The sequence below is a fragment of the Pelophylax lessonae genome (genome assembly GCF_965119305.1).
Source record: "Pelophylax lessonae genome assembly, chromosome: 2".
NCBI lineage: Eukaryota > Metazoa > Chordata > Amphibia > Anura > Ranidae > Pelophylax > Pelophylax lessonae.
In genome coordinates, this window is record NC_138769.1 from 289,582,548 (window position 1) to 289,609,660 (window position 27,113).

Below are 27,113 nucleotides of genomic sequence, written 5' to 3' on the forward strand. Positions count from 1 at the left end.
AAGTCCCAGCAGAAAACCTAGGTCCTACTCCTTCACTAGGCAGAAACAAACTGGTATGCTGGAGCAGGGTGTGTGGGGTTATGCCTATAGGGACAGCCCCCGTAAGCGTGGTAAACGTTTTTTTCCTGCCTAGTACTACTCCTGTAGGGGCAGCAAAACCCAATGGTATAAGAAGCATAAGAGCTGCGTCTGTCAATGGACGATAGAGAAAAAAAAGGAGCATGACAATGAGGAAATCTGTTGCCTCAGACACAAGGTATATGCCATTTGCAACCATTTGCTGCGATTGTCACAAAATCTATTCTTCGACAGATTTAGGTAGGCAAAACATCACATTCAGAATAATTAAGCTGTATTTTGCAAGCCATTTTAACATTGCAACAGTACTGCTGTAAGAAACCCTGCTGTCAGAAACTATAATGACAAATGTCCCCCACTGTGTTTTCCAGCTATGATGGAGCATAATTTAGTGTGGAAAGTGACAAATGGAAACAAGCATGATCACATGATGTCACTGCTCCCTCTAAGCTCCAACATTGGCTGATAACTGGGAATCCTGATGACCGCTGCAATGGAGGAAGAAACAGTTCGTGAGCCCTTAACAGGCAAGTATAAAGTGGTCAGAAAGTGGATTTTACAAGGCGCTAGTGATACTAGTGTCTTTTTAAGCAACTAAATAAACTTAAAAGAACAAAGAGCATTAGGGATCAACTACAACTCCCTACAGAAAATACAAACAGTGACTTACTTAAAGTAAAGGTCTTTAAATGTGAAATGTGTCTCCACAATACCCGTTGTTTTGACCCGTGTTCGCAGCACATCCTGCTGAGTGGGAACGTAGCTGGGCTCCGAGATCCTATCCAGATCATTCAGGTAGCTTTTAAAAAGAAAGCATACATAAAAGGTTACATTAAAAAAAAAAAAAAAAAACTAAGTGGCCTGGGTCATTATCAAAACTGAACTTTAGGTTTTCTTTGCTTGACAACTGGAAAATTCCACAGTTTTGTGATCACTAGAAATTCAAATGACACTGCTTTCCAACATCATTGTTGCAACCTGAGGATTCATTTTGGGATGGAGAAAAAAAAAAACAGTATCTCACAAGAATGAGTACACCCCTCACATTTTTGTAAATATTTGATATTTTCATGTGACAACACTGAAGAAATTACACTTTGCTACCATGTAAAATAGTGAGTGTACAGGTTCTATAACAGTGTAAATTAGCTGTCCCCTCAAAATAACCCAACACACAGTCAATGTCTAAACCGTTGGAAACAAAAGTGAGTACACCCCTAAGTAAAAATGTCCAAATTGGGCCCAATTAGCCATTTTCCCTCCCCGATGTCCTGTGACTCGTTAGTGTTACCAGATCTGAAGTGTAAATGGGGAGCAGGTCTGTTAAATTTGGTGTTATCGCTCTCACTCTCTCATACTGGTCATTGGAAGTTCAACATGGCACCTCAAGGCTGACGAGCTGAAAAAAAGAATTGTTGCTCTACATAAAGATGGCCCAGGCTATAAGAAGATTGCCAAGACCCTGAAACTGAGCTGCAGCACAGAGGCCAAGACCATACAGTGGTTTAACAGGACAGGTTCCACTCAGCACAGGCCACGCCATGGTCGACCAAAGAAGTTGAGTGCACGTTCTCAGCATCATATCTAGAGGTTGTCTTTAGGAAATGGATGAATGAGTGCTGCCATCATTACTGCAGAGGTTGAAAGAGTGGGGAGTCAGCCTGTCAAAGTTCAGACTATACGCCACACACTGCATCAAATTGGTTAGCATGTTTATCGTCCCAGAAAGAAGCCCCTTCTAAAGATGATGCACAAGAAAGCCTGCAAACAGTTTGCTGAGGAGAAGCAGACTAAGGACATGGATTACTGGAACCATGTCTTGTGGTCTGATGAGACCAAGATAAACTTTTTTAGTTAAGATGGTTTCAAGCGTGTGTGGCGGCAACCAGTGGAGGAGTACAAAGACAAGTGTGTCCTGCCTACAGTCAAGCATGGTGGTGGGAGTGTCATGGTCTGGGGCTGCATGAGTGCTGCCACGAATGGGGAGCTGCAGTTTATTGAGGGAACCATGAATGCCAACATGTACTGTGACATACTGAAGCAGATCATAATCTCCTCCCTTCAGGGACTGGGCCACAGGGCAGTATTCCAACATAACGACCCCCAAACATACCTCCAAGATGACCAGTGTCTTGCTAAAGAAGCTGAGGGTAAAGGTGATGGACTGGCCAAGCATGTCTCCAGACCTAATCCCTATTGAGCATCTGTGGGGCATCCTCAAATGGAAGGTGGAAGAGCACAAGGTCTCTAACATCACATGACACCGGGAGGGAGAATGGCTAATTTCACCCAATTTGGACATTTTCACTTAGGGGTGTGCTCACTTCAGTTTAGACATTAATGGCTGTGTGTGGAGTATATTATATATATATTGCAATCTCTATAGGGTCCAGGTATCACCTCATGCTACCAGTAGTGACACTGACCCTAGTCAAATGCAAAACTAGTAAAAAAAAAAAGTTAGTGCCTCCACCTGTAAAACCATTCCAGTTTTGGAGGTGGTCTTATTGTTTCCCAACTAGTGCACATGTTAATTTCATTAACACCAAAGCAGGTGAAACTGATTAACAACCCCTCAACTAAACTGACCAGATCAATATCCCATTAGTTTAATTGACTTGATGCTATACTCTGATTAAAAAGTGTTTTTTTGAGCAATATCTATATCTATCTACTATTGATCGATCAATATCGTTCTTTTAATGCCGATAGCGAAATTTTGGTCATCGGATATCGGTATTGGCCAATATTTTCGGATGTTAAAATTTTTTTTTTTTTAAAAATGTCTACAGGTACTGTGGTGGAGGGATCGGGGGATCTAAAAGACCCTAAACCCCTCCTTTGCACTTAAAAGCATTCAAAATGCCCACGCTTGGCTGTTTTGAATGCTGTAAGTTTTTTTAATTTCGGCGCCGCCAGTACCCGGAAGTGATGTCATGTCATGACATCACTTCCGGGTACTCGGCGCCGCCAAATTCAAAATAATGGAGACCCAGTCAGAGCCGAATGCGGTGTCTTCTCTTCGGCGGCCCTGCAGGTAAGATGCCCGGGTCTCCCGGTGGGACGGGAGGCGCGGAAGGCGGCGGGAGAGGGGGGGGGGGGAATGTCCCCTCCCACTCCTTGGAATTTCAGCTGAGCAGCTTCTCAGCCGCATCGGTTGTCATTACAAGACAGCGGATGGTCGTCTATGGACGCCGGTACCGGGGTGATGCCTCTAGCTGCAGGCATCACTCCGGTACAAGCACTTTCCCGAAATAGCGGCAAATCCAAAGGCCAATTTCGATATATCGGGGAAAGTACATATCGGCCACCGATATATCGGTGGTGCCGATAATTGGTCGATCACTAATATATACACACACACACACATACATGCATATATATACACACACACACACACACACACACACACACACACACACGTGTTACGTGGTCGTAAAGGGATTAAAGTATAGCTAATGGGAAAACATTTTAGTTTTGGATATAGCAGAGAGGGATTACAACACCTGTCAAGTTTTTGTATTGCTGTCTGCACCCCTGTTAGGGAGATGCACCCTCTCTATTTATCCTATTTACATAATCACCAAGAGCGAAAGTTAAAGAAAAAATGGATTTTTGTAAAATCTTACCGTAAAATCCTTTTCTCTTAGCTCATTGACAGACGTAGTCCTCGGTGATACAGCACCTTCGGGTTATGTTGCCTCCACAGGAGTAGGACTAGACAGGAAATAAAATGCTCTGGCCACACCCTAGGGGCAGTCCCCGAGGGTATATCCTCTCTCTCTCTGCCACAGCAAATCAGTTATGTCACAAAAGCAGTGTTTAGAGAATTTAACCCAACCCAACTCAAAAACAGAGGGGCGGGTACTACGTCTGTCAATGAGCTAAGAGAAAAGGATTTTACGGTAAGATTTTACAAAAATCCATTTTTCTCTATCGCTCATTGACAGACGTAGTCCTCGGTGATACAGCACCTTCGGGAAGTCCCAGAGCAGTATCACAAATGAGGGGTGGGAAAATGGAAATCAAATCCAAATCTAGAAGGCCCAACCGGTGCCAACTAGAAGTTTACAATGCTCATCCTTAATGATGAGACTCAACAAAAAAAAATTTTTCAACAGAAAAAAACCCTCGAGGTAGACCGCCGGTCTCCTCAAATTGCGGCCTGCAGCACTTTGCGGCCAAAAGAGGCATCCGCCGATGCCATCACATCAATTTTATAAAATTTTGTAAAGGTATGTACCGACAGACCAGGTGGCCGCCTTACATACCTGGACCACTGACGCCTGATGGCGAAAGGCCCAGGAAGTACTGAGCGCTCGAGTGGAGTGCGCCCTAACAGGGAACGGAGGACTCTGACCCTTAATAGAATAAGCCTGTACCACCGTCTGTCTAATCCATTTGGCAATAGTCGCGGCAGATGCAGGCAACCCCTTTCTGGGGCCATCCGTGATCACAAAAAGTGAATCCGTCTTACGGAATGATTCCGTAGCTTTCAGGTATACCCTGATTGCCCGAACCACATCCAAGGAATGCAACGCATGTTCCCGATGATGATTGGGCTGAGGACACAAGGAAGGTAGTACAATATCTTCATTCAGATGAAAATCTGAAACCACCTTAGGAAGAAAGGATGGCTTAGGATGAAGTACTACCTTATCCCTATGAATCACTAGGTATGGGGACTGGCATGATAATGCAGCCAGTTCTGACACCCTGCGAGCAGAAGTGATAGCCACCAAGAAGGCCACCTTCTGGGATAAAGTAAGCAAGGGAATCTCCCTGATGTTTTCAAAGGGAGGTTTCTGTAGAACCGACAAAACCAAATTAAGATCCCAGGGCGGTAAGTGCGCGCGGACTGGTGGAGCCAGGTGCCGCACCCCCTGGATGAAATTCCGCACCAAGGACTTGGTAGCTAAAGGTTTCTGAAAGAAGATTGCTAATGCTGAAACTTGACCCTTGATGGTGCTCAAGGCTAGTTTCTGCTCAACCCCTTTTTGCAAAAAGGCCAATATTCGAGTCACCGAATAGGTACGTGGAGGAAATCCTAAAGATTCGCACCACGCAATATAAGTCTTCCATGTGTGATAATAGACCTTGCTGGAAGTCGCTTTCCTTGCTTTAATAAGGGTAGGAATGACTGAAGCTGACAACCCTCTGTCCTTCAGTACTTGGGTCTCAATGGCCAGGCCATTAAAACCAGCGACTGTAAAGCACGATGGTAGATTGGTCCTTGAGACCACAGACACTCCCTGAGACGAAGTTCCCACGGAACGTCTGCGACTAGCATGTCCAAGTCGGCCAGGCCGGCTTGACGAGACCAGCCTAGAATTTCTAGGACCACTGTTGCTGACTGGATCTGAACCAGGCGTCCCTAGAGCTATCTGGCCCCGACCATCCGAGAAAGTCTGGTCGTTTTCTGTTCCCACACATTTATCAGATACCTGATTCCTATCAGGAACGGTGATCTTTTCTGGTTGAACCTCAGGGACCGAAGTCACCCGGCTAGAGGCTTCTTGGTCTGTCTGGTCAACCAGATCCGATTCCTGTGGGGAATAGAGACTAATCTTAGGAAAAGGTAAAGGAAAAGATCTATTCAGGGAACGGTGACTACCGCTCCCTGTAGTACTTAAATGTTGGAAGGGAAGAATCGCACCGGTAGTAGTAGTCGATGCTCGATCTAATGTCCTGAATACCGGTGAAAACGTCCCCCCACCCTCAACCCGGGTGGGGGCGCACCTTCAGGCTGTGTAATCCTTTGCTTCGGGTTTGGCTGAGTCGGTCCTCTGTTTGTCCGACCAGCCTTTCTTGAACCCTCCTGGAGGAGTCTCGCCTTTCCCGCTTGTTCCAGCCGGGCGTACGAACCCTTTATGGGCGGTAAAGAAAGGTTCTCGCTTGTTGCGAGGTCCCTTAGCTTTAGCAGCCTGTGGCAAGAAAGTGCTCTTGCCCCCAGTGGCGTCCTTAATAATTTCATCTAGGGTGGCCCCAAATAGGCGATTCCCCTGAAAGGGGAGATTCGTCAAGGTCTTTTTGGAACCTAGGTCAGCTGACCAGCATTTTAACCACAGCACACGTCTGAGGATTACCGCTGACATAGATGCATGCCCTAATAGGGGGGTAGCATCCAAGGCTGCGTCACAGACAAACTGTAGCCCTTGTATAATCTGTTCCATCAAATCAGATGTTCCCTGGGGGATATCTTTTCCCCTTAGGTCTTGGCGTACCAATCTCGCCCATTCCGTTAGTGTCTGGGAAACTAGACCAATAACAATTACTGGTCTAAATGCTGACCCTATCAGGGAGAAGATAGTGCGGGACTCCGCTTCCATCTTTCGATCCACCGGATCCTTAAAGGACGAAGTGTCCTCCACTGGGATAACCGTGGCTTTATTCAGCCTGGAAATAGGTGGATCCACCACTGGTGGTACCGTCCATTTCTTAATGAGGGATTCCTCAAACGGATAGCGTCTAGCAATACGCTTGGAAATAGTAAAGGTACGCTTAGAATGCTCCCATTCTCCTTTAATTTTATTACCAAAACACTTGGGTACAGGAAAAACCTTCACCGTTTTAATGGGCTTGTTAGTACCAAAGGGAATCTCTGTTTCAGTTGCCTCTGCCGGTGAAACCTCAAGTCTTAAGGTTTCCCGCACCGCCACAACTAGTGCGTCCACCAATGCTTCTTCCTGAATTATAGCGGGAGAAAGAACGTCCTCCTCACTGTCTGAGGGAGCTTTACCTGAGATAACAGCCCTTGCAGAGGGACCTGCAGCTGCAGTGATCATCTCTGAATCTGAGTCAGAGGTGTCAGATAATATAGGGGTAGGCGGGGGTCGCTTTCTTGACCCCCGTCCCTGACAGGCTGCCTCCACCCGAGCCACCAAAGACTCCAAAACTGCTGTAAATGCATCCATACTCTGTGCACCGGCGGGTCCCGTGGCCCCCTCGAGGGAAACAGGTGGGGGTATTTGTGTGGCAGGGTCCATGATTATTCCAGTAATTTCCCGGAAAATACAATTCAAATTTAAATAAAAAACTTTTTTTTTTTTTTTTTTTTCAGACCCCCAGCGCCACAAAAGCCCCTCAGTGTTACCTGCTAGGGATCCCTATCGATCGAGAGAGAGAGAGATAGACCCCCAGGCTCACCACTTGATGCTCAGAGTTCACTGCAACAGGTTACAGCGCTGTGTTCACAAACAGGAAGTCTTTTGGCTGGCTGCCCAGGAAGAAAGGAGGCGGCTCCGCCCCTCTGCACGCCTTCCGGCGCCTCCCCTAGCTCCACGAGGTGTTTGGATCACCTCAAACATGGCCGCCCCCATGCTGGAGACACGAGGCTACGCCAAAATGGCGGCCTCGTGCGATCTAGCAAACAATGGAGGCGGTTAGTATCGAATAGCGGCGTGACTGCAGAGCATCACAACACCTTCTCTACATGGGGATTTAGCCTGGTCGGCAGTACCGGCCCTGGCGGACCGCATGGCCGTTCGGAAGGCCTGCTATCGCTGGAGACTTGACTAGGAAAGCAGTCTACATGTCCGTGGCTACTGACTGGTAGGATACTTATATTATCACAGTAAGATACCCATACTGCCACTAATTACAATCTTTTTTAACATGTTTACAATTAGATTGTCAGCTCCCAAACCAAGCCTCCTGGCTTTTTGCACATAAAATCACACTCAAAGTAGGGGGATCTGTGCCATGTTATAGGATAGAGGGGAACTCATCCTTACCATACAGAGAGGGGCCCGCGTTCACCACAAGACCCGTCAGGGGAAAAGGGGGAACATGCTACTCACCATACCGGAACCAGGCGAGCACCAACTCCTGACAGTACCCCTCTCCACCGGGGCGGGAGGGCTGTCGACCAATACGGACGCCGTGACTCATGGTCCTTGGCATTTCAGCGAGACGTTTAACTCGCGGGGTCAGTCCCTCCAGTGGGACTCTGTCGCGGCCGACCCAGCGCGGAGCTATGGCCTGCACGTGCTCGTAGGCTGAACTGGGGCGACCACCGGATCTCAACATCCAGCCCGTCGCCCAGTTCAGCTTTCTTGCTTGAAGATCTCACAGGAACACTGGAGAAAAAAGCTGTCTAAAAAAATCTTAAGAAAAAAATCCTGCCAGGACCGAAGATCCCAGCAAGGTATCTAGGTCCTTACTCCTGACTAGACAGAAAAAAACTGATTTGCTGTGGCAGAGAGAGAGAGGATATACCCTCGGGGACTGCCCCTAGGGTGTGGCCAGAGCATTTTATTTCCTGTCTAGTCCTACTCCTGTGGAGGCAACATAACCCGAAGGTGCTGTATCACCGAGGACTACGTCTGTCAATGAGCGATAGAGAAATACCAAATTTTAAGTTGTCACCAGAACAGAGGGGAAATCTGCAAATGGTAACAGGGATTCCCTTACTTCCTCTCACTTCCTGTTTTTGCAGGAAGTGACGGAAAATCTCCCTATATCCCCACTGATGGGTCAAATCCCTCCATTACTCTATACAAAAAATCAAGAAAAAGTTTTACCCTTACTTCTTTATTAAACACACATTGGGGTTGATTTACTAAAAAAGGACAGTGCAAAATATGGCGCAGCTCTGCATAAAAAACAATCAGTTTCTATTTTTTTTTTTTTTTTGTCAAAGCTTAATCGAACAAGCTGAACTGATGAAAGATGATAGACTACAATGCACAGCTGTACCACATTTTGCACTCACCAGTTTTAGTAAATCAGCACCATGTTCACTTTAACCACCGGAGGATTTTGCTGTCTTCCGTCCAGGCCACTTTTTGCGATTCGGCGCTGTGCGACTTTAACTGACAATTACGCGGTCATGTGATGCCGTACCCATACTAAATTTACGTCCTTTTTTCCCCACAAACAGAGCTTTCTTTTGGTGCTATTTGATCACCTGTGCGATTTTTACTTTTTGCGCTATAAACAAAAAAAGAGCGTTTATTTTGAAAAAATAATATTTTTAACATTTTTTTATATGAAATTCCCCCCCAAAAAAATGTAAAAATCAATTTTTTTTTAAATATTTGGCCAATTTGTTTTCTGCTACCTATGTTTGGAAAAAAAAAAAAAAATTGCAATTAGCGTATTTTGATTGGTTTGCGCAAAAGTTATTGCGTTTACTAAGGGAAAGATTTCTGTCATTTTTGGTGTTTTTTTTTTTTTTAACGCGTAATGGCGGAGATCTGCGATTTTTTTTGCGGGACTGCAACATTGCGGCGGACAGATCGGACCCTTGACTGACATTTTTGACACTTTTGGGGGTACCAGTGACATTACTGCAGTAATCAGTGCTATATATATGCACTGTTACTGTAAAAATGACACTGGCAGTGAAGGGGTTAATTTTATTGGAGAGGGAGGGGTTAATGTATGCCTGGTGCTTACTGACGTGTGGGGGGGGGGTGACTGAGTGACAGAAGGACAGATCGGATGTCCAGCTATGCTGAACACTCCGATCTGTCAGTCCCTGTCACTATGGAGATCCGCCCGCTCTGTTTACACAGGCGGGCGGATCTCCTCACTAGATTCCCCGACGATCGGGGCAGAGCAGCGGCAATCGCCGCTGCTCCTCCCCTGGCCCGACTCCCGCTGTGAATGAAAACAGCGAAAACGAGCGCCGCCTACAGGGGGAGGAGTCCAGCGATGTAGGTCTACGTCGCTGGACGGGAACGAGCCACTTTGCCGCAGTACGCTCCATGTTAGCGGTCGGCAAGTGGTTAAAGTTAAAAATGAAGGCTTCTAATAACAACTTGTATTGGAAAATGCTACCTTGCTGTCTCTGGTTTCAATGCTGACATAAAACAAGTACGCAGCAGGTGAAATCAGAGCAAAAGCAAAGCTCCTTATTAGCATACTTTTCCCAGGTCAATGATGCAAAAAGTATTAATCCTACTGGATTGGTGAGGCAGCAGAACAGATCTAGCTCTGCCCTAATCTTTTCTATAAACAGATCACGGGTAACAGTCAATTGCCACTGTTATTTCAGCTACAGAACATATCAGTGATCTATGGCTCCAGAGGGATGAAGGACATGCTAAATCAGATGCCAATATGAGGGGAAAAAAAAAAAAACTGTAAAACCTACAGTGCATCTGGAAAGTATTGCCAGCACTTCACTTTTTCCACATTTTATGTTACAGCCTTATTCCAAAATGGATTAAATTAATTTTTCCTTTAAAATTCTACAAACAATACTACCCCATAATAACAACGTAAAAGGAGTTGGTTTGAAATCTTTGTAAATTTGTTAAAAAATAAATAAATAAATCACATGTACAAAAGTATTCACAGCCATTGCTCAATACTTTGTTGAAGCACTTTGGCACAAAATATAGCCTTAACTCTTTTTGAGTATGATGCTACAAGCTTGGTACACCTATTTTTTTGTAGTTTCTCCCATTCTTTTTTGCAGGACCTCTTAAAGCGGAGTTCCACCCTAAAATTATACTTACCTCCATCTTCTCGCTCCAGGTCACCTGAAAAACAAATGGATAATCGCAATTTTTTTTTTTTTACTTACCTGGTTTAGAAGAAAATATACTTGCCTTACTTCCTCTTCCTCCCCTCTGCGATTCGTCACTTCCTGGCTTGCATTGATTCCTGGGAGCTGAACGTCATCGCTCCCAGGAATCAATGCGCCTGCACCGGCCCCAACGTCAGTTCCGGTGCAGGCGCCGTCATACCTTGCTAAACAGCTTCTGGGCATGCCCAGAAGCTGTGCAGGGATGAAGCTGCGGCAACGGAAGTGACGGCCGGGCGGGTGCAGTGCATCGTGGGACCGATGAAAGACGGAAGAGGACACAGAAGAGGATCGCGCTGGCTTCAAGCTGCCCACCCCTGAGATGGCAGCGCTGGACAATACATTTTCAAGGTAAGTATTTCTTCTAAAAGGTAAGTGCAACCTGGGACAGATCAGAGGCTAGCCATTGTGGAATGTACTAGCCCGGGGGTATTTTTATTAAAAAAAAATTTCCCAGGGTGGAACTCCGCTTTAAGCTCCATCAGATTGGATGGGAAGTGTCGGTGCACAGCCATTTCCAGATCTCTCCAGCAATGTTCAATCGGGTCCAAGTCTGGGCTCTGGCTGGGCCACTCAAGGACATTCACAGAGTTGTCCCGTAGCCACTTCTTTGTTATCTTGGCTGTGTGCTTGGGGTCCTTGTCCTGATGGAAGATGAACCTTTGTCCCAGTCTGAGGTCCAGAGCACTCTGGAGCAGGTTTTCATCAAGGAGGTCTCTGTACATTGCTGCATTTGTCTTTCCCTAGATCCTGACTACTCTGTGTTCCTGCAGTTGAAAAACATTGCCACAGCATGATGCTGCTACCACCATGCTTCACTGTAGAGATGGTATTGGCCAGGTGATCAGCTGTGGCTGGTTTTTTCTAGACATGACACTTGCCATTCAGACCAAAGAGTTCAATCTTTGTTTCATCAGACCAGAGAATTTTGTTTCTCATGGTCTGAGAGTCCTTCAGTTGCCTTTTGGCAAACTCCAGGCGGGCTGTCATGTGCCTTTTGCTGAGGAGTGGCTTCTGTCTGGCCACTCTACCATACAGGCCTGATTGATGGAGTGCTGTAGAGATGCTTGCTCTTCTGGAAGGTTCTCCTCTCTTCACAGAGAAATGCTGGAGCTCTGTCAGAGTGACCATCGGATTCTTGGTCACCTCCCTTCTCCCCCTATCGCTCAGTTTGGCTGGGCCGCCCACTCTTAGAAGAGTCCTATTGGTTCAAAACTTCTTCCATTTACTGATGATGGAGGCCACTGTGCTCATTGGGACCTCAATGCTGCAAAAAAATTTCTCTACCCTTCCACAGATCTGTGCCTCAATACAATTCTGCCTCAGAGGCCAACTGACAATTCCTTCAGAGTTCATTGCTTTTTTTTGTGCTCTGACATTCACTGTTAACTGTGGGACCTTATATAGACAGGTGTGTGCCTATCCAAATCATGTCTAATCAACGGAATTTACCACAGGTGGACTCCAATCAATTTGTAGAAAGTGGGAACAGAATGCAACTGAGCTCAATTTTGAGTGCCATGGCAAAAGTTGTGAATACTTTCGTACATGTGATTTTTAACTTTTTATTTTTAATAAATTTGCAAAGATTTCAAACAAACTTCTTTCACATTGTCATTATGGTGTATTGTTTATAGAATTTATGAGGAAAAAATTAATTCAATGCATTTTGGAATAAGGCTATAAAAAAAAAAAAAAAATGTGGAAAAAGTGAAGCGCTGTGAAAACATTCCGGATGCACTGTATATATAGTATAAATTTAAGTTTAATCTTTCCAGTAGGATTTTTTTGTGGATCTCTAGCCCATACTTGTTACCCGAAAAGGGTTCAGAGGGGATGAAGCAGTGTGCAACTGAAGTGAGTGGCTAGTAAGTAAACAATCTTTAGGCACGAGTTACTTGGCAGGAGCCAACCAGTAACCAGGTCCTATCACTCACCATGAGAACCTGGCACCAAATATGAATCACGCACTACCCACTGCTCACTTACTATGAGGCAGAGTCATTAAGCTGGTACTCCCGAGATCGATTAAAACATGCCTGTACGCCCGAATCCTTCCACAACCTCGTAATAACACCAGCAAGTTCTGGAGACAGAACACCTTCTTCTGCTGTACTGGCCAACGTAAACAGCTGACGGGCATCATCCTAAAAAAAATAGGCAAAATTAATTAAGAAAAATAATGGGTTGTGCTTTATCTAAAGCAATGACAGATGAGGGAAAAACATGATAAAAGGCTCTCACAACTCTAGCCACATCGCCAAAATCAATCTTCAGCCTCCCCATGGCTCGCACTATGGCTACTATAGACTGAATGGTGTTACTGTAGACGACCACTTTGTATTGCCTGCATTCTTCCTCTGAGTATCCATCTTCGTGGATAATCCTAAAAAAAAACAAAAGCATTACACGTATAAGCACACTTCTTCATCTTAAACAGGTAAATATAGACATGAGCACTGCCTTACTCATCCCAACACCAATCTAACCAAGCTAGCAGTAATTTCATGCTGAAACCTGGAAAACCATGTGCGAGTAGAACAGCCCATTTGTGCTATGCAAGTGGATTGCTAAGGTCTCATTTACACGCTCAGTAACATACTTGCGGTTATAGGAGTTTATAGGAATTTTCTAAATGCACGTTTTTAAATTGTTTAAATCACACTTTGCATTTAGATGCAATCCATTATGTTCTTTATGCCCAAGGGCAGATTTTATCCTCTAAAAAACACGTCAAAACGTGCCTGAGGTACTTGTGTGTGTTTTACTTTATTAGCCTTAAAAAAAAAAAAAAAAAAAAAAAAAAAAAAAAAAGCTTTAACCTTTAGTGAGCAATTATTTAGGCAGGGTTTTGCAGAAGATATTGTGGAAAAATGTCTGCAAAGCCCTTACCCCAAACAGAAAGTGAAGAAGCAAAGAATTTTTAAAGGGCGTGGGTCTCGCTCTCCTTTTTTTGGTGGCATAAAAATTTTGGGGATATTATGGTGGAGGTGAACTACTATTGGCGTATAAAGCAACTTTCCCTGCCATTTGGACACTCAAAACGAACATACAACTGACCTCTGAATACAGAAAAAGAGGGGACAGTACCTTGCATTGCACCATATATAGTTTAGTGGCCCTATTGTATTTGGAGGTTATATTTGATTTTCATTTTCATTAAAGTGGTTGTAAACCCTCTTTAATTACTTTAACCTATAGGTAAGCCTAAATGAAGGCTTACCTATAGGTGCTGTAAATATCTCCTAAACTTGCATGGCGTTTAGGAGATATTTACAGTGTATGCAGCCTATAATTTCATCAGGGCATGCGCTCTGAAGAAATGGCCGCCCGTGCAATTTCTTCAGAGCTCTGTACCGTGACTGGTAATACAGCCGGAGTCCGCAGACCCGGAAGGAAGACGGGTGAACATGGATGGGGCTGGCAGCAGGGACAACGCGGGCTTTGTTGCAGGTAAGTTGCAATGCATACTAGCACATTATGCATTTACTTTGCAGGGAAAAGAAAAAAAAAAAAAAAGTTAAGAATTTACTTCCTCTAAGTAATTTGAGAGCTTTATGAAGGTTTCCACATGGCTGCAAAAAAAAAAAAAAAAAAAAAAAAAAAAAGAACGCAAGGAGGAAAGCGCAAGTTGTCATAGTGGTGCTGATGAAGAGAATGTTCCATATTTTGATACGTTAGCTTTCCTAAGATGCACCATAGAGATAAAAACAAGGGTTTTTTGGACAATGACCACTGGAGGAAATAAACTGTACGACAATAAAACTGTAAATCCATCCACTAAATGGAAAAAAAAAGTAGTTTGGGTCCTTTCACATGAGCGATGATCAGTTTTTTAGGCGGATCTGATCGGATCCCCCATGCATCCCTATGGGGCAGCAGATGTCAGCGGAGACATGTCCGCTCACACCCGCTGCCATCCGCATCCGATCCTGTCCGTGAAATCCAGACGGATGGAAACCCTATTTTCCATCCGTCCAGGGGATCGTATCGGATACCCCATAGAGATGCATGGGGCTCTGTCACCTCCCTCTCCGCGCACAGAGCAGAGAGGGAGATGTAACCTTCCTGCTCAGTGGTGATCTGTGTTCACTATCCCCCGCTGAGCAGCACGGATCCGCCTACGGAGGCGGACCGTGTGAAAGAGCCCTTACACACAGGGTATTAACAAGTGATCAGGTTTTGTTAGGAGGCAAGTGTGGTGTATATTGTAAAGGATTAAAGAGCAGTGGTAAAAAAAAAATCTATATATGTGTTAAATAAATGACACCAATAGTAATAACTATAAAAAAATGAATGCAAAATCATGGGCAATGAAGATCCAAAGAAAAAAAAATTATTTAAAAGGCCTTAAAAAGTGACTTCCGCAGTGAAGCACATCAATAAAAAAAAATCTTCTTAATCCCATAAAGAAAACACCATGTGTAGTGAAGAAAGTTCTTATACCAAAGGGCTTCAAACAAGAGCACCCGGTTCAGAACGTACACTACAGCTCCTTACCAAATTTAAATGATCCCTACTCAAACAGAAAGGTCTAACATTGCTTCAAGGGACCAACTGATCCCACTCAAAGACCAACAACTTCCTCCAACCAATGGACATGAGAGTGTGTCTCCTATGTTACTCAAAAACAAAATGCAAGAAATGCTCTCATAGTGGAAAAATGTCTAGCAAGGTTTATTAAGAAATGGAAATGATACTTCTATACTAAAAATAGCCGATAGGCTTCACAGGCATTGCGCTAGGGGCATGCTCTCATGGGATTAAGAAGACTTTGTTCTTCTTCTTTATATGTTACATTGCTGAGTCACTTTTAAAGGACTTTTAATCTTCATTTGCACACGATTTCACATTCAATTATGTATAGTTATTACTATTGGTGTCATTTATTTAACACTGGTATATACAGTGCCTTGCAAAAGTATTCACCCCCCTTGACTTTTTACCTATTTTGTTACATTACAGCCTTCAGTTCAATATTTTGTTAATCTGAATTTTATGTGATGGATCAGAACACAACAGTCTAAGTTAGTGAAGTGAAATGAGAAAAATATATACAAAAAACTATTTTTTAGAAACAGAAAATTGGCATGTGCGTATGTATTCACCTCCTTTGTTATGAAGCCCATAAAAAGCTCTGGTGCAACCAATTACCTTCAGAAGTCACATAATTAGTGAAATGATGTCCACCTGTCTGGAATCTAAGTGTCACATGATCTGTCATTACATATACACACCTTTTTTGAAAGGCCCCAGAGGCAAGAGGCATCACTAATGCCCCGTACACACGTGCAGATTATCTGAAGACTTTTGTCTTCAGATTTACCTTTTCTATGTAGTGCAAGGGCCTGCCGGATTGTATACAAATTGCAAGTGTTTAGGTTTGACCTCATATTATATGGTTTTGGTAAGTCTGCAGACAAAAGTCTTCAGATAATCTGCACGTGTGTACGGGGCATAACCAAACACTGCCATGAAGACCATGGAACTCTCCAAACAAGTAAGGGACAATGTTGTTGAGAAGTACAAGTCAGGTTTAGGTTATAAAAAAAATATCCAAATCTTTGATGATCCCCAGGAGAAGCATCAAATCCATCATAACCAACTGGAAAGAACATGGCACAACAGAAAACCTGCCAAGAGACGGCTGCCCTCCAAAACTCACGGACCGGGCAAGGGCGGCATTAATCAGAGAGGCAGCACAGAGTCCTAAGGTAACCCTGGAGGAGCTGCAGAGTTCCACAGCCAAGACTGGATTATCTGTACATAGGATGACAATGCCGTATGCTCCATAGAGTTGGGCTTTATGGCAGAGTGGCCAGAAGAAAGCCATTACTTTCAGCAAAAAACAAATTGGCACTTTTTGAGTTTGTGAAAAGGCATGTGGGAGACTACCAAAATGTATGGAGGAAGGTGCTCTGGTTTAATGAGACTAAATTTGAACTTTTCAGCCATCAAAGAAAAACGCTATGTCTGTCGCAAACCCAACACATCACATCAGCCAAAGAACACCATCCCCACAGTGAAACATGGTGGTGCATCATCATGCTGTGGGGATGTTTTTCAGCAGCCGGGACTGGGAAACCGGTCAGAGTTGAGAGAAAGATGGATAGTGCTAAATACAGGGATATTCTTGCGCAAAACCTGTACCACTCTGTGCATGATTTGAGGCTAAGACGGAGGTTCACCTTCCAGCAGGACAATGACCCCAAACACACTGCTAAAGCAACACTTGAGTGGAAATGGGTAAATATGTAAATGTGTTGGAATGGCCTAATCAAAGCCCAGACCTCAATCCAATAGAAAATCTGTGGTCAGACTTAAAGATTGCTGTTCACAAGCGCAAACCATCCAACTTGAAGGGAGCTGGAGCGGTTTTGCAAGGAGGAATGGGCAAAAATCCCAGTGGTAAGATGTGGCATGCTTATAGAGACTTAGCCAAAGCGACTTGAAGCTGAGATTGCCGCAAAAGGTGGCTCTACAAAATATTGACTTTAGGGGGGTGAATAGTTATGCACATTGACTGTTTCTGTTATTTTGTCCCATTTGTTGTTTGCTTCACAATAAAAAAAAAAAAAAATCTTCAAAGTTGTGGGTATGTTCTGTAAATTAAATGATGCAAATCCTCAAACAATCTATGGTAATTCCAGGTTGTGAGGCAACAAAACATGAAAAATGCCAAGGGGGTGAATATTTTTGCAAGGCACTGCATACACTATGTTGTCAAAAGCATTGGGACACCTGCCTTTACACTCACATGATCTTTAATGGAGATGTATGGGATTAGTTTTTTTCCCCCCCATTTACACTTACCTAGGCAGATGCAGCATCGGTCCCCTGGTGCCTCTGCACTGAGAACCGAGCGATCGAACACCACCGATTGCTCCGTTTAGACAGCTCCCCGATGTAGAGAGCTGCTGACTGTCAGTCAGCAGCTCTCTGCTCTTCCCCCCTCCTCGGTCATTGGAGCGCTGGGCTGTAGAGTGACGGGGAGAGCCCAGCTCAGGCTCTCAGCAGCTGAGTCAGGTGTCGGTCCAGGCACCTGGCGAATCCCAACTCCATGGTCGTGATGACGCAGATTCAGACCGCTCTCTACTGAAAACGGGTCACAGGAGTGCAGTAAAAATCTGTACTCCTGTGATCCATAGGAGATGTAAAGCCAAACAAGCTTTGGCTGTACATCTCCTTTAATGGCATCCCATTCTTAGTCTATAGGGTTTAATACTGAGTTGGCCCACCCTTCTTCTGGGAAGGCTGTCCACAAGGTTTAGGAGTGTGTCTATGGGAATGTTTGACCCTTCTTCCAGAAGTGCATTTGTGAGGTCAGGCACTGATGTTCGCCTGGCTCGCAATATGCGCTCTTATTCATCCCAAAGATGTTCTATCGGGTTGAGGTCAGGTCTCTGCAGGCAAGTCAAGTTCCTCATTCATTTCTTTATCAGCCTTGCTTTGTGCATTGGTCCAAATCATTTGGTGAAAGGGGGATTATGGTGTAAGGTTGTTTTTTAGGGGTTGGGCTTGTCCCCTTAGTTCCAGTGAAGAGAGTTCTTAAGGCATCAGCATACCAAGACATTTCGGACAATTACACGTTTCCAACTTTGTGGGAACAGTTTGGGGATAGCCCCTTCCTGTTCCAACATGACTTTGCACCAGTGCACAAAGCAAGGTCCATAAAGACATGGATGAGTGAGTTTGAGGTGGAGGAACTTGACTGGCCTGCACAGAGCCCTGACCTCAATCCGAACAGAATCAGAACACCTTTGGGATGAATTAGAGCGCAGACTGCGAGCCAGGCCTTCTCATTCAACAACAGTGCCTGACCTCACAAATGTGGTTCTGGAAGAATGGTCAAATATTCCCAAAGACACACTCCTAAACCTTCTGGACAGCCTACCGAAGAGTTGAAGCTGTTATAGCTGCAAAAATTAGGCTAGTTCAATATTGAACCCTACGGACGAAGACATGGGATGCCATTAAAGTTCATGTGCGTGTAAAGGCATGCGTCCCAATACTTTTGACAATATAGTGTATTTTTTTTTTTTTTTAGCGTTGAACTGAGTGTATAAAGTCATTCAGAAAACAATATATTTGTATATCTTATTCTTTAGGAACCTTATCAATTACAAGCTCTACAGGAGGAGGCTGTGAAAACCGAATTAGAGATAAAGATAGAGAAGGAACTCCGAGATAAATGCTCCGTAGTGTCAGAAGTAGGTTCTGCCGTAGATGGCACCAAGGGGCATATTGAATGTCTTAGCAGATTGTTCCATTGTGCACAAACGGACACAAAATCAAAAGTGGATATAAACGGACCTGCAAGAAAGCACAGGTTCAGGCTTGGGCAGCAGAACTACTGTAGCTGCTGATGAGAAAGATTCTATGGACAAAAGTGCATAAAATAGTTATTCATGTCATACATGCACTGAATTGTAGAACCCAAACTTACTTCATCTGCTTCACAATTGTGCTTTTACCAGATTCTCCAGCACCTGAAAGACAGAATATTAACAAATTTATTTTATCATACAGCATTTAAATGGTTCGAAAGATTTGTCTATGTAACATAAAATTTAAGATTGTCTGGGGGTGGCCCTTTCACCACCGTCCTACCCAACCTAATTAAAAAAAAGTAAAAAAAAAAAAAGAGTGGCTAGAACATTTTCAGATAAAGGCTGCATCCAATCAGTGAATTACAGCATGAGATTTGTCTACCCATGTGTATGAAGTGGTAAGGAAGAATCCGCTAGATTCTGTTCACTCAACCCGCAGGCTGAACTAAAAAAGTCTAAGGCTGGGTACACATGGCCCGAAAATGGTCAGTTCAGCAGAAACCAGCTAACTTTCGGCATGTGTGTACAGCTCCCTGTCCGATAGAAAACAATCTCGCAACCGGTTTCTGTTGAGCAAGCATGCTAGGAAACCAGCATCCAAAATAATGCTCACAGCCACCGGCAATATTTTTTGTCACGCAGTATTTGCGCATCGGCCTTTTACAATGCCATTTTTTAGGAATAAATACATTTTGTCGCGTTTAAAAAATAATAAACAGTAAAGTTAGCCCAATATTTTTGTATATTGTGAAAGATGATGTCACGCCAAGTAAAAATAGATACCTAACACAGTTTAAAATTGTGCACACCAGTGGAATGGAAAGAGAACTGACACAGGAAGAAGAAAATTCACCCAGGAAGCAGATGAAAAAATATTAAAACCTAGCAAAACAAATGATGGAACAGATAATGATTTTTCCTATTGGCTAGTAAAAAAAACGCCAAAACTCAAAAACACCTACAAAAGACCAAATACAAAATGCGCAAAAAAAAATGCGGTAAAAATTGTGACTCAATTGTGAATGCAGCCTTAGCACAACGATCTGTACATTTTTATTTTATTTTTTATTTTTTTTTCAACCCACTGGGTTGACCAAAACAAAAACACCTATAGTGTGTACTCAGCTTAAACACTTGTATATGTACAGCGACTGTTTGGCTCTATTGCGCACGACTTACCTGTACTTAATTTCGAGCAATAGCCAACAGGGGTACACACTGATTGGCCAGAGGGGGAGCCAATCAGCTGGTCCGGCAGACGTGATGTCCGCCGGCCACCCGCGAACGCTCCCCAGAGAGACAGAATAGGGACACACTGTAGTAATGTCACTGGTTCCCTCAAAAGTGTCAGTTAGGCGTCCGGTCTGCTACAATGTCGCAGCCCCGCAAAAAAAAAAAAAAAAAAAAAAAAAAAAAAAAAATCGCTGATCGCTGCCATTACTAGTTAAAAAAAAAAAACAAAGTAAATAAAAATGCCATAAATCTATTCCATAGTTTGTAGACGTGATAACTTGTGTGCAAACCAATCAATATATACTTATTGGGATTTTTTTTTTACCAAAAATATGTAGCAGAATACATTTTGGCCTAAAATGATGAAAAAAAGTCTTTTTTTTTTTTATTGGCTGTATTTTATAGCAGAAAGTATATATATATATATATATATATATATATATAAACTGTCACTATTTTTTTGTTAATAGCGCAACAAAAAAAAAAAAAAAAAAAAAAAAAACTGCAGAGGTGATCAAATACCACCAAAAGAGAGCTCTATTTTTGGGAGGGGAAAAAAGGATAATTTTTATTTGGGTACAGTGTTGGCAGAACCGCGCAATTATCATTTATGTGACGCAGTGTCGTATTGCAAAAAATGGCCTGGTCATTAAAGGAGGGTAAAAACTTCTGGGGCTGAAGTGGTTAAAAGTGTATGGTCAGTTTTACTATTTATAGGTATATTAAGGCTTACACAACTATGTGCAGTCATCACTGGTATTTAAAATGCAGAACAAAAAGAACAGGTTATTTTTCAGGAAATGATAGACAAACCAATGTGACATAATTAAACAACTTGAAAACTCCTAAAGCTGAACTAGGGAGACACAGAAAACAATTCTGGCCAAAGCATCGCTGTGCAACAGGATCAAAGATGTGCGATTGCACTAGGCTTGGGAAACCGAGACCTACACAATATTAATTATGGTGGACTTAGTGGTGCTTGGGAGAAATGCAGGCACTTAGCACACAGTAAAAATGGTGCCAAAATAAAATGGCACACACACCTAAGCCAATGCTCCTGCCAACAGTCAGTACTCCATTAGACTCCAGATGCAACACACAGGGCCCAGGGAAAATCTTTTAGCCCAGAATTAGGGCAGCAGATCATCTTCCATGAGGATGGTAGGGACAAACATCACTGTGGCTTTTAGATGGGCATATCCCCAAAGGAGTCTTCAGAGAAAGGGCTCTGCCTCTGTCAGATCAGGCCCTGGACCTGTATGGCACATTGTGGCTCACTCCACATTACTTCATTACATTCAGGGGGAGCACATAGAAACATAGAATGTTTCGGCACATCTAGTCTGCCCAATATATCTGAATCCTATGAATAGTCCCTGGCCCTATCTTATATGAAGGATAGCCTTATGCCTATCCCATGCATGCTTAAACTCCTTCACTGTATTTGCAGCTACCACTTCTGCAGGAAGGTTATTCCATGCATCCACTACTCTCTCAGTAAAGTAATACTTCCTCACATTACTTTTAAACCTTTGCCCCTCTAATTTACATAGTAGGTGCGGTTGAATAAAGACAACAGTCCATCCAGTTCAACCTGTGTAGGTGTGTGTGGCTGTAATCATCTCGCATACCCCTGAATGTTCTGATCCTTGAGATGTACGTCTAGAAGTCTTTTGAAAGCCACCATATTACCTGCAGAAACCACCTCTTGTGGTAGAGAATTCCACAATCTTGTAGCCCTAACAGTAAATAACCCCACACATTGCCTGAGGTTAAAACGCTTCTCCTCCAAATCGCATTGTATGCCCCCGAGTCCTCATGCAATCCCTGCGACTGAATAGCTTTTCTTCTAAGCCTAGATCCCCATTGAGATATTTAAAAATTGCTATCATGTCCCCCCTCAGGCGTCTCTTCTCCAGGGAGAATAAATCAAGCGATTGCAGACGCTCCTCATAATCAAGGTCCTCCAATCCCCTAATTAGTTTAGTTGCCCTTCTCTGGACCCTCTCCAGCTCCAACACATCCCTTCTGAGGACTGGTGACCAGAACTGGACAGCATACTCCAGATGCGGTCGGACCAGAGTTTTATAAAGTGGAAGGATTATAGGATTATAGTCTTATCTCTGGAATACATCCCTTTCTTAATGCATGCTAATATTCTGCTGGCTTTGGCAGCTGCCGCTTGACATTGCATGCTGTTGCCTAGTCTATCATCCACCAATACTCCCAGATCCTTCTCCATTTTTGATTCTCCCAGGGGTTCCCCTCCTAACGTTTATTGTGCTTTTATGTTGCTAGTCCCCAAGTGCAAAACCTTACACTTCTCCACGTTAAACCTCATTTGCCAAGTTGTTGCCCACTCCGTTATTTTGTCCAGGTCATTCTGTAGGATATCTGCTTCATGCTGTGCGGTTATTGCCCTGCCTAATTTTGTGTCATCTGCAAAAACTGATATTGAACTACAGATCCCGTCCTCAATGCTGTTTATGAATAAATTGAACAAGGTTGGTCCTAGGACTGAGCCTTGGGGGACCCCGCTTACTACCTCAGACCAGTCTGAGTATGCGCTGTTTATTACCACCCTTTGGACACGCCCTTTTAGCCAGTTCCGTATCCAAAAGCAAACCCTGCTGTCGATACCTGCAGACCTTATTTTATAAATTAAGCGCTTATGGGGAACTGTATCGAACGCCTTAGCGAAATCCAAGTACACCACATCCACTGGTCTGCCCCTATCTAGCTCACAGCTCACCTCCTCGTAGAATGTTAAGAGATTGGTTTGACAAGAACGCCCATTTGTAAACCCGTGCTGGTTACTACTAATGATGCTGTTGCCCTTAGCAAACTCTACGATATAGTCCCTTATCATCCCCTCCAGAAGTTTACATACTACTGATGTCAGACTAACAGACCTATAATTTCCCGGGATATGCCTCTGACCCTTTTTGAATATCGGAATCACGTTAGCTTTCCTCCACTCCCTTGGTACATCTCCTGTCCTAATACTGTCCGCAAAGATCAGGAACAGTGGTCTGGATATAACCTTACTGAGTTCCTTGAGTACTCTCGGATGTACGCCATCTGGGTCTGGTGATTTGTTTGTGTTAAGTTTTTCCAGCCTTTCCCTGATTTCACCCTCTGTTAGCCATAGTGGCAAGTCCTGTGTATTACTACTAACCATACAGTCATGGTCAGTGTACCCCTCCTTTTCCTGTGTAAAGACTGACGAGAAAAAAGCATTCAGCATGGTTGCTTTTTCAGTGTCTTCTGTAACCATCCTCCCATCATCGTTAATTATGTGTGCAATATGCTCTGCCCTAGTAAAGAATTTCTTTGGGTTTTTTTTACTATCCTCCGCTATTTGTCTCTCAAAGTCTATTTTAGCCATCTTGATTTCGTGTTTACACTTCTTATTTGCCTCCTTGTATTGGTCGAAAGCCAATACTGTGCCTTCTGATTTATATTTCCTGAAGGCCAATTTTTTTTTTTAAAACTGTCCTCTTGTGGTAGTTTTTCTTCTTTTAAATATGCTCTCCTCCTTTACCGAGTTGATTCCCTTTATGTATTTAAACTTTTCTATCATATCCCCTCTGTCTCTTCTTTCTTCCAACCTATACATGTTAAGGTCCTTTAACCTTTCCTGGTAAGTTTTTTCCTGCAATCCATGTACTAGTTTAGTAGCTCTTCTCTGAACTCTCTCTAGAGTATCTATATCCTTCTGGAGATATGGCCTCCAGTACTGCGCGCACAGTACTCCAAGTGAGGTCTCACCAGTGTTCTGTACAGCGGCATAAGCACTTCTCTCTTTCTACTGCTTATACCTCTCCCTATATATCCAAGCATTCTGCTGGCATTTCGTGCTGCTCTATTACATTGTCTTCCCACCTTTAAGTCTTCTGAAATAATTACTCCTAAATCCCTTTCCTCAGATACTGAGGTCAGGACTGTGTCAAATATTCTATATTCTGCCCTTGGGTTTTTACGCCCCAGGTGCATTATCTTGCACTTATCCACATTAAATTTCAGTTGCCAGAGTTCTGACCATTCTTCTACTTTTCCTAAATCCTTTTCCATTTGGCGTTTCCCTCCAGGAACATCAACCCTGTTACATATCTTTGTGTCATCAGCAAAAAGACAAACCTTACCATCGAGGCCTTTAGCAATATCACTTATGAAGATATTAAACACAATTGGTCCCAGTACAGATCCCTGAGGTACCCCACTGGTAACATGACCTCGTTCTGAATGTTCTCCATTGACTACAATCCTCTGTTGTCTGTCACTCAGCCACTGCCTAATCCACTCAACAATATGGGAGTCCATGCTCAACGACTGCAGTTTATTGAGAAGTCTTCTATGTGGGACAGTGTCAAAAGCCTTACTAAAATCTAGATATGCAATGTCTTCTGCACCTCCACCGTCTATTATTTTAGTCACCCAGTCAAAAAAATCTATAAGATTTGTTTGACATGATCTCCCTGAAGTAAACCCATGTTTTTCATCTTGCAATCCATGGGATTTAAGATGTTCCACAATCCTATCCTTTAATAGGGTTTCCATTAATTTGCCTACTATTGATGTCAGACTCACTGGTCTATAGTTGCTCGATTCCTCCCTACTACCTTTCTTGTGAATGGGCACGACATTCACCTATTGCAGGATCCATTGTACCCAGCATTGTTACAGGCCAGCCCCCAGGTGGGGTCCTGGTACAATGCCCCAAGGCTCAGCTGAGGAGTCAACAGAATCAGAAGCTGTACAGGAAAACAGCAGTGGCTATGGTGCAGACAGGAATCTTAACAGAAGAATCTTTGAAAATAAAAGACTGCACAGAAAAGATGCCTTTGCTAGAAAGATGTCCATCATATAAAAGGACATTAGCATAAAACAGAGCTAGTTACCCAATCTTCTGAAGGTGGAAGATTATAACCCACGTTTAAAGAATACTGTGTCCTGCACTATACAATTATGAAAAAGGGTTTATAATAATGATAACAAATATTTAAAACTGTAAATGTATTAAAATATCATTCATTAAAAACCAATACAGTTCCCCTTTACAAAGTACATCCAGCCATCAGAACATGAGTGGATGCTGAAGAGCAACTTCAAAAGACAAGTTAATAACAGATTGGCTAAAAATAAGCAAAACTGTGGTACTGAGCTGGCCTATTCAAACTCGAGCACTAAACCACACAGGTACACTATGGCATGACCTGAAACAAAGAGCTTATACTCACTAGATCGTGAATTAACATTTCCCCATGTTCAAGATTGGTACAGGACCATTTAGATGGTACAATCAGTTAGCTAATTTGAGAGGTTGATTAAACCAGTATTAAACCCAAAACCATAAAGTTTTTATATAAAACTAGACATTAAGCCCGTTAAATTAACGGGCGCTAGAACATATGGCTGACTGAGCGGCTCTCGCTTATCTCTTTTTTTTTCTAACAACGCGAGAGCCGCATGACATAGCCAGCTCTGCACATAGCGTCCCTGTTGCCCTAGCAAGAGACACGCGCGGAGCGGTTCTCGCGTGCGAGCGCATACAGGGGAATGCGGGGCTGCGCGCATGGTGCAGGGGAATGCTGCGGGGCTGCGCGCATGGTGCAGGGGAATGCTGCGGGGCTGCGCGCATGGTGCAGGGGAATGCTGCGCGCATGGTGCAGGAGAATGCTGCGGGGCTGCGGGCATGGTGCAGGAGAATGCTGCGGGCATGGTGCAGGAGAATGCTGCGGGCATGGTGCAGGAGAATGCTGCGGGCATGGTGCAGGAGAATGCTGCGGGCATGGTGCAGGAGAATGCTGCGGGCATGGTGCAGGAGAATGCTGCGGGCATGGTGCAGGAGAATGCTGCGGGGCTGCACGCATGGTGCAGGAGAATGCTGCGCGCATGGTGCAGGAGAATGCTGCGCGCATGGTGCAGGAGAATGCTGCGGGGCTGCGCGCATGGTGCAGGAGAATGCTGGGGGAATGCGCGCATGGTGCAGGGGGAATGCGCGCATGGTGCAGGGGGAATGCGGGGCTGCGCGCATGGTGCAGGGGAATGCGCGCATGGTGCAGGGGAATGCGCGCATGGTGCAGGGGAATGCGCGCATGGTGCAGGGGAATGCGGGGCTGCGCGCATGGTGCAGGGGAATGCGGGGCTGCGCGCATGGTGCAGGGGAATGCAGGCATACTGCAGGAGATGCGGTGCTGCGGGCATGGTACAGGAGCTCCATGCCTGCAGCATTGCATCTCTTGTAGTATGCCTGCAGCCCCGCATAATGGCAGGCAGTGCGGTAGTGGAGTCTCACTTACCTGTTCCTTATATGTGCTGGGGAGGATGGGGGAGCTCCTCGGTGTCGGAGGCCGGGTCCCGGTATTGGGGGGTCACCCCCGATAATGGTGCAGTGTGAGGGCCGTTGTACTGCCGATAGTTTCAGCCACCGTTCTAGATTCGTATGTGCTGGGGAGGCGGAGTTCCGATCGCTTGCCTTGGATTTAAAAATGGTGCCACCCGGCACCAACACGTCATTGCCTATGCGCCGCCGCTCGGGAAAGCTCGAATACGTCCGGCTATTTCCGGAAATAGCCGAACGTGTACGACTTTTACCGAGCAGCGGCACATGCGCAGTGATATGTTGGCGCCGGGTGGCGCCATTTTTAAATCTAAGGCAAGTGATCGGAACTCCGCCTCCCGCCTCCCCAGCACATACGGAACTCGGAACTGTGGTTACTGAAGCTATCCGCAGTACAACGGCCGTCACACCGCATCATTATCTGGGGTGACCCCCCAATACCTGGCCTCCGACACCGAGGAGCTCCCCTAGCCTACACAGGTCAGTGCCCGCCCCCAACCCGCCCCCAGTCCCAACAGCTGTCCCTGGTGCACATGCGCAGTGGCGCAATATCACGGACACAGGGAAATCTAGAGTCTGGACGCAGGGACAG

General features: G+C 44.4%; 1 protein-coding gene across 1 annotated transcript in view; it reads right to left on the reverse strand.

The window, feature by feature from the left end:
- GNAI3 (G protein subunit alpha i3) overlaps nt 1-27,113 on the reverse strand; it is a 123,934-nt gene that overhangs the window by 43,130 nt on the left and 53,691 nt on the right. The window contains exons 2-5 of the mRNA XM_082246186.1: nt 19,059-19,101; nt 12,857-12,998; nt 12,602-12,759; nt 749-877 (exon numbers count right to left, since the gene is read on the reverse strand). Of these exons, the coding sequence (XP_082102312.1) occupies nt 749-877; nt 12,602-12,759; nt 12,857-12,998; nt 19,059-19,101 (472 nt within the window). The remainder of the gene's footprint in view (nt 1-748; nt 878-12,601; nt 12,760-12,856; nt 12,999-19,058; nt 19,102-27,113) is intronic.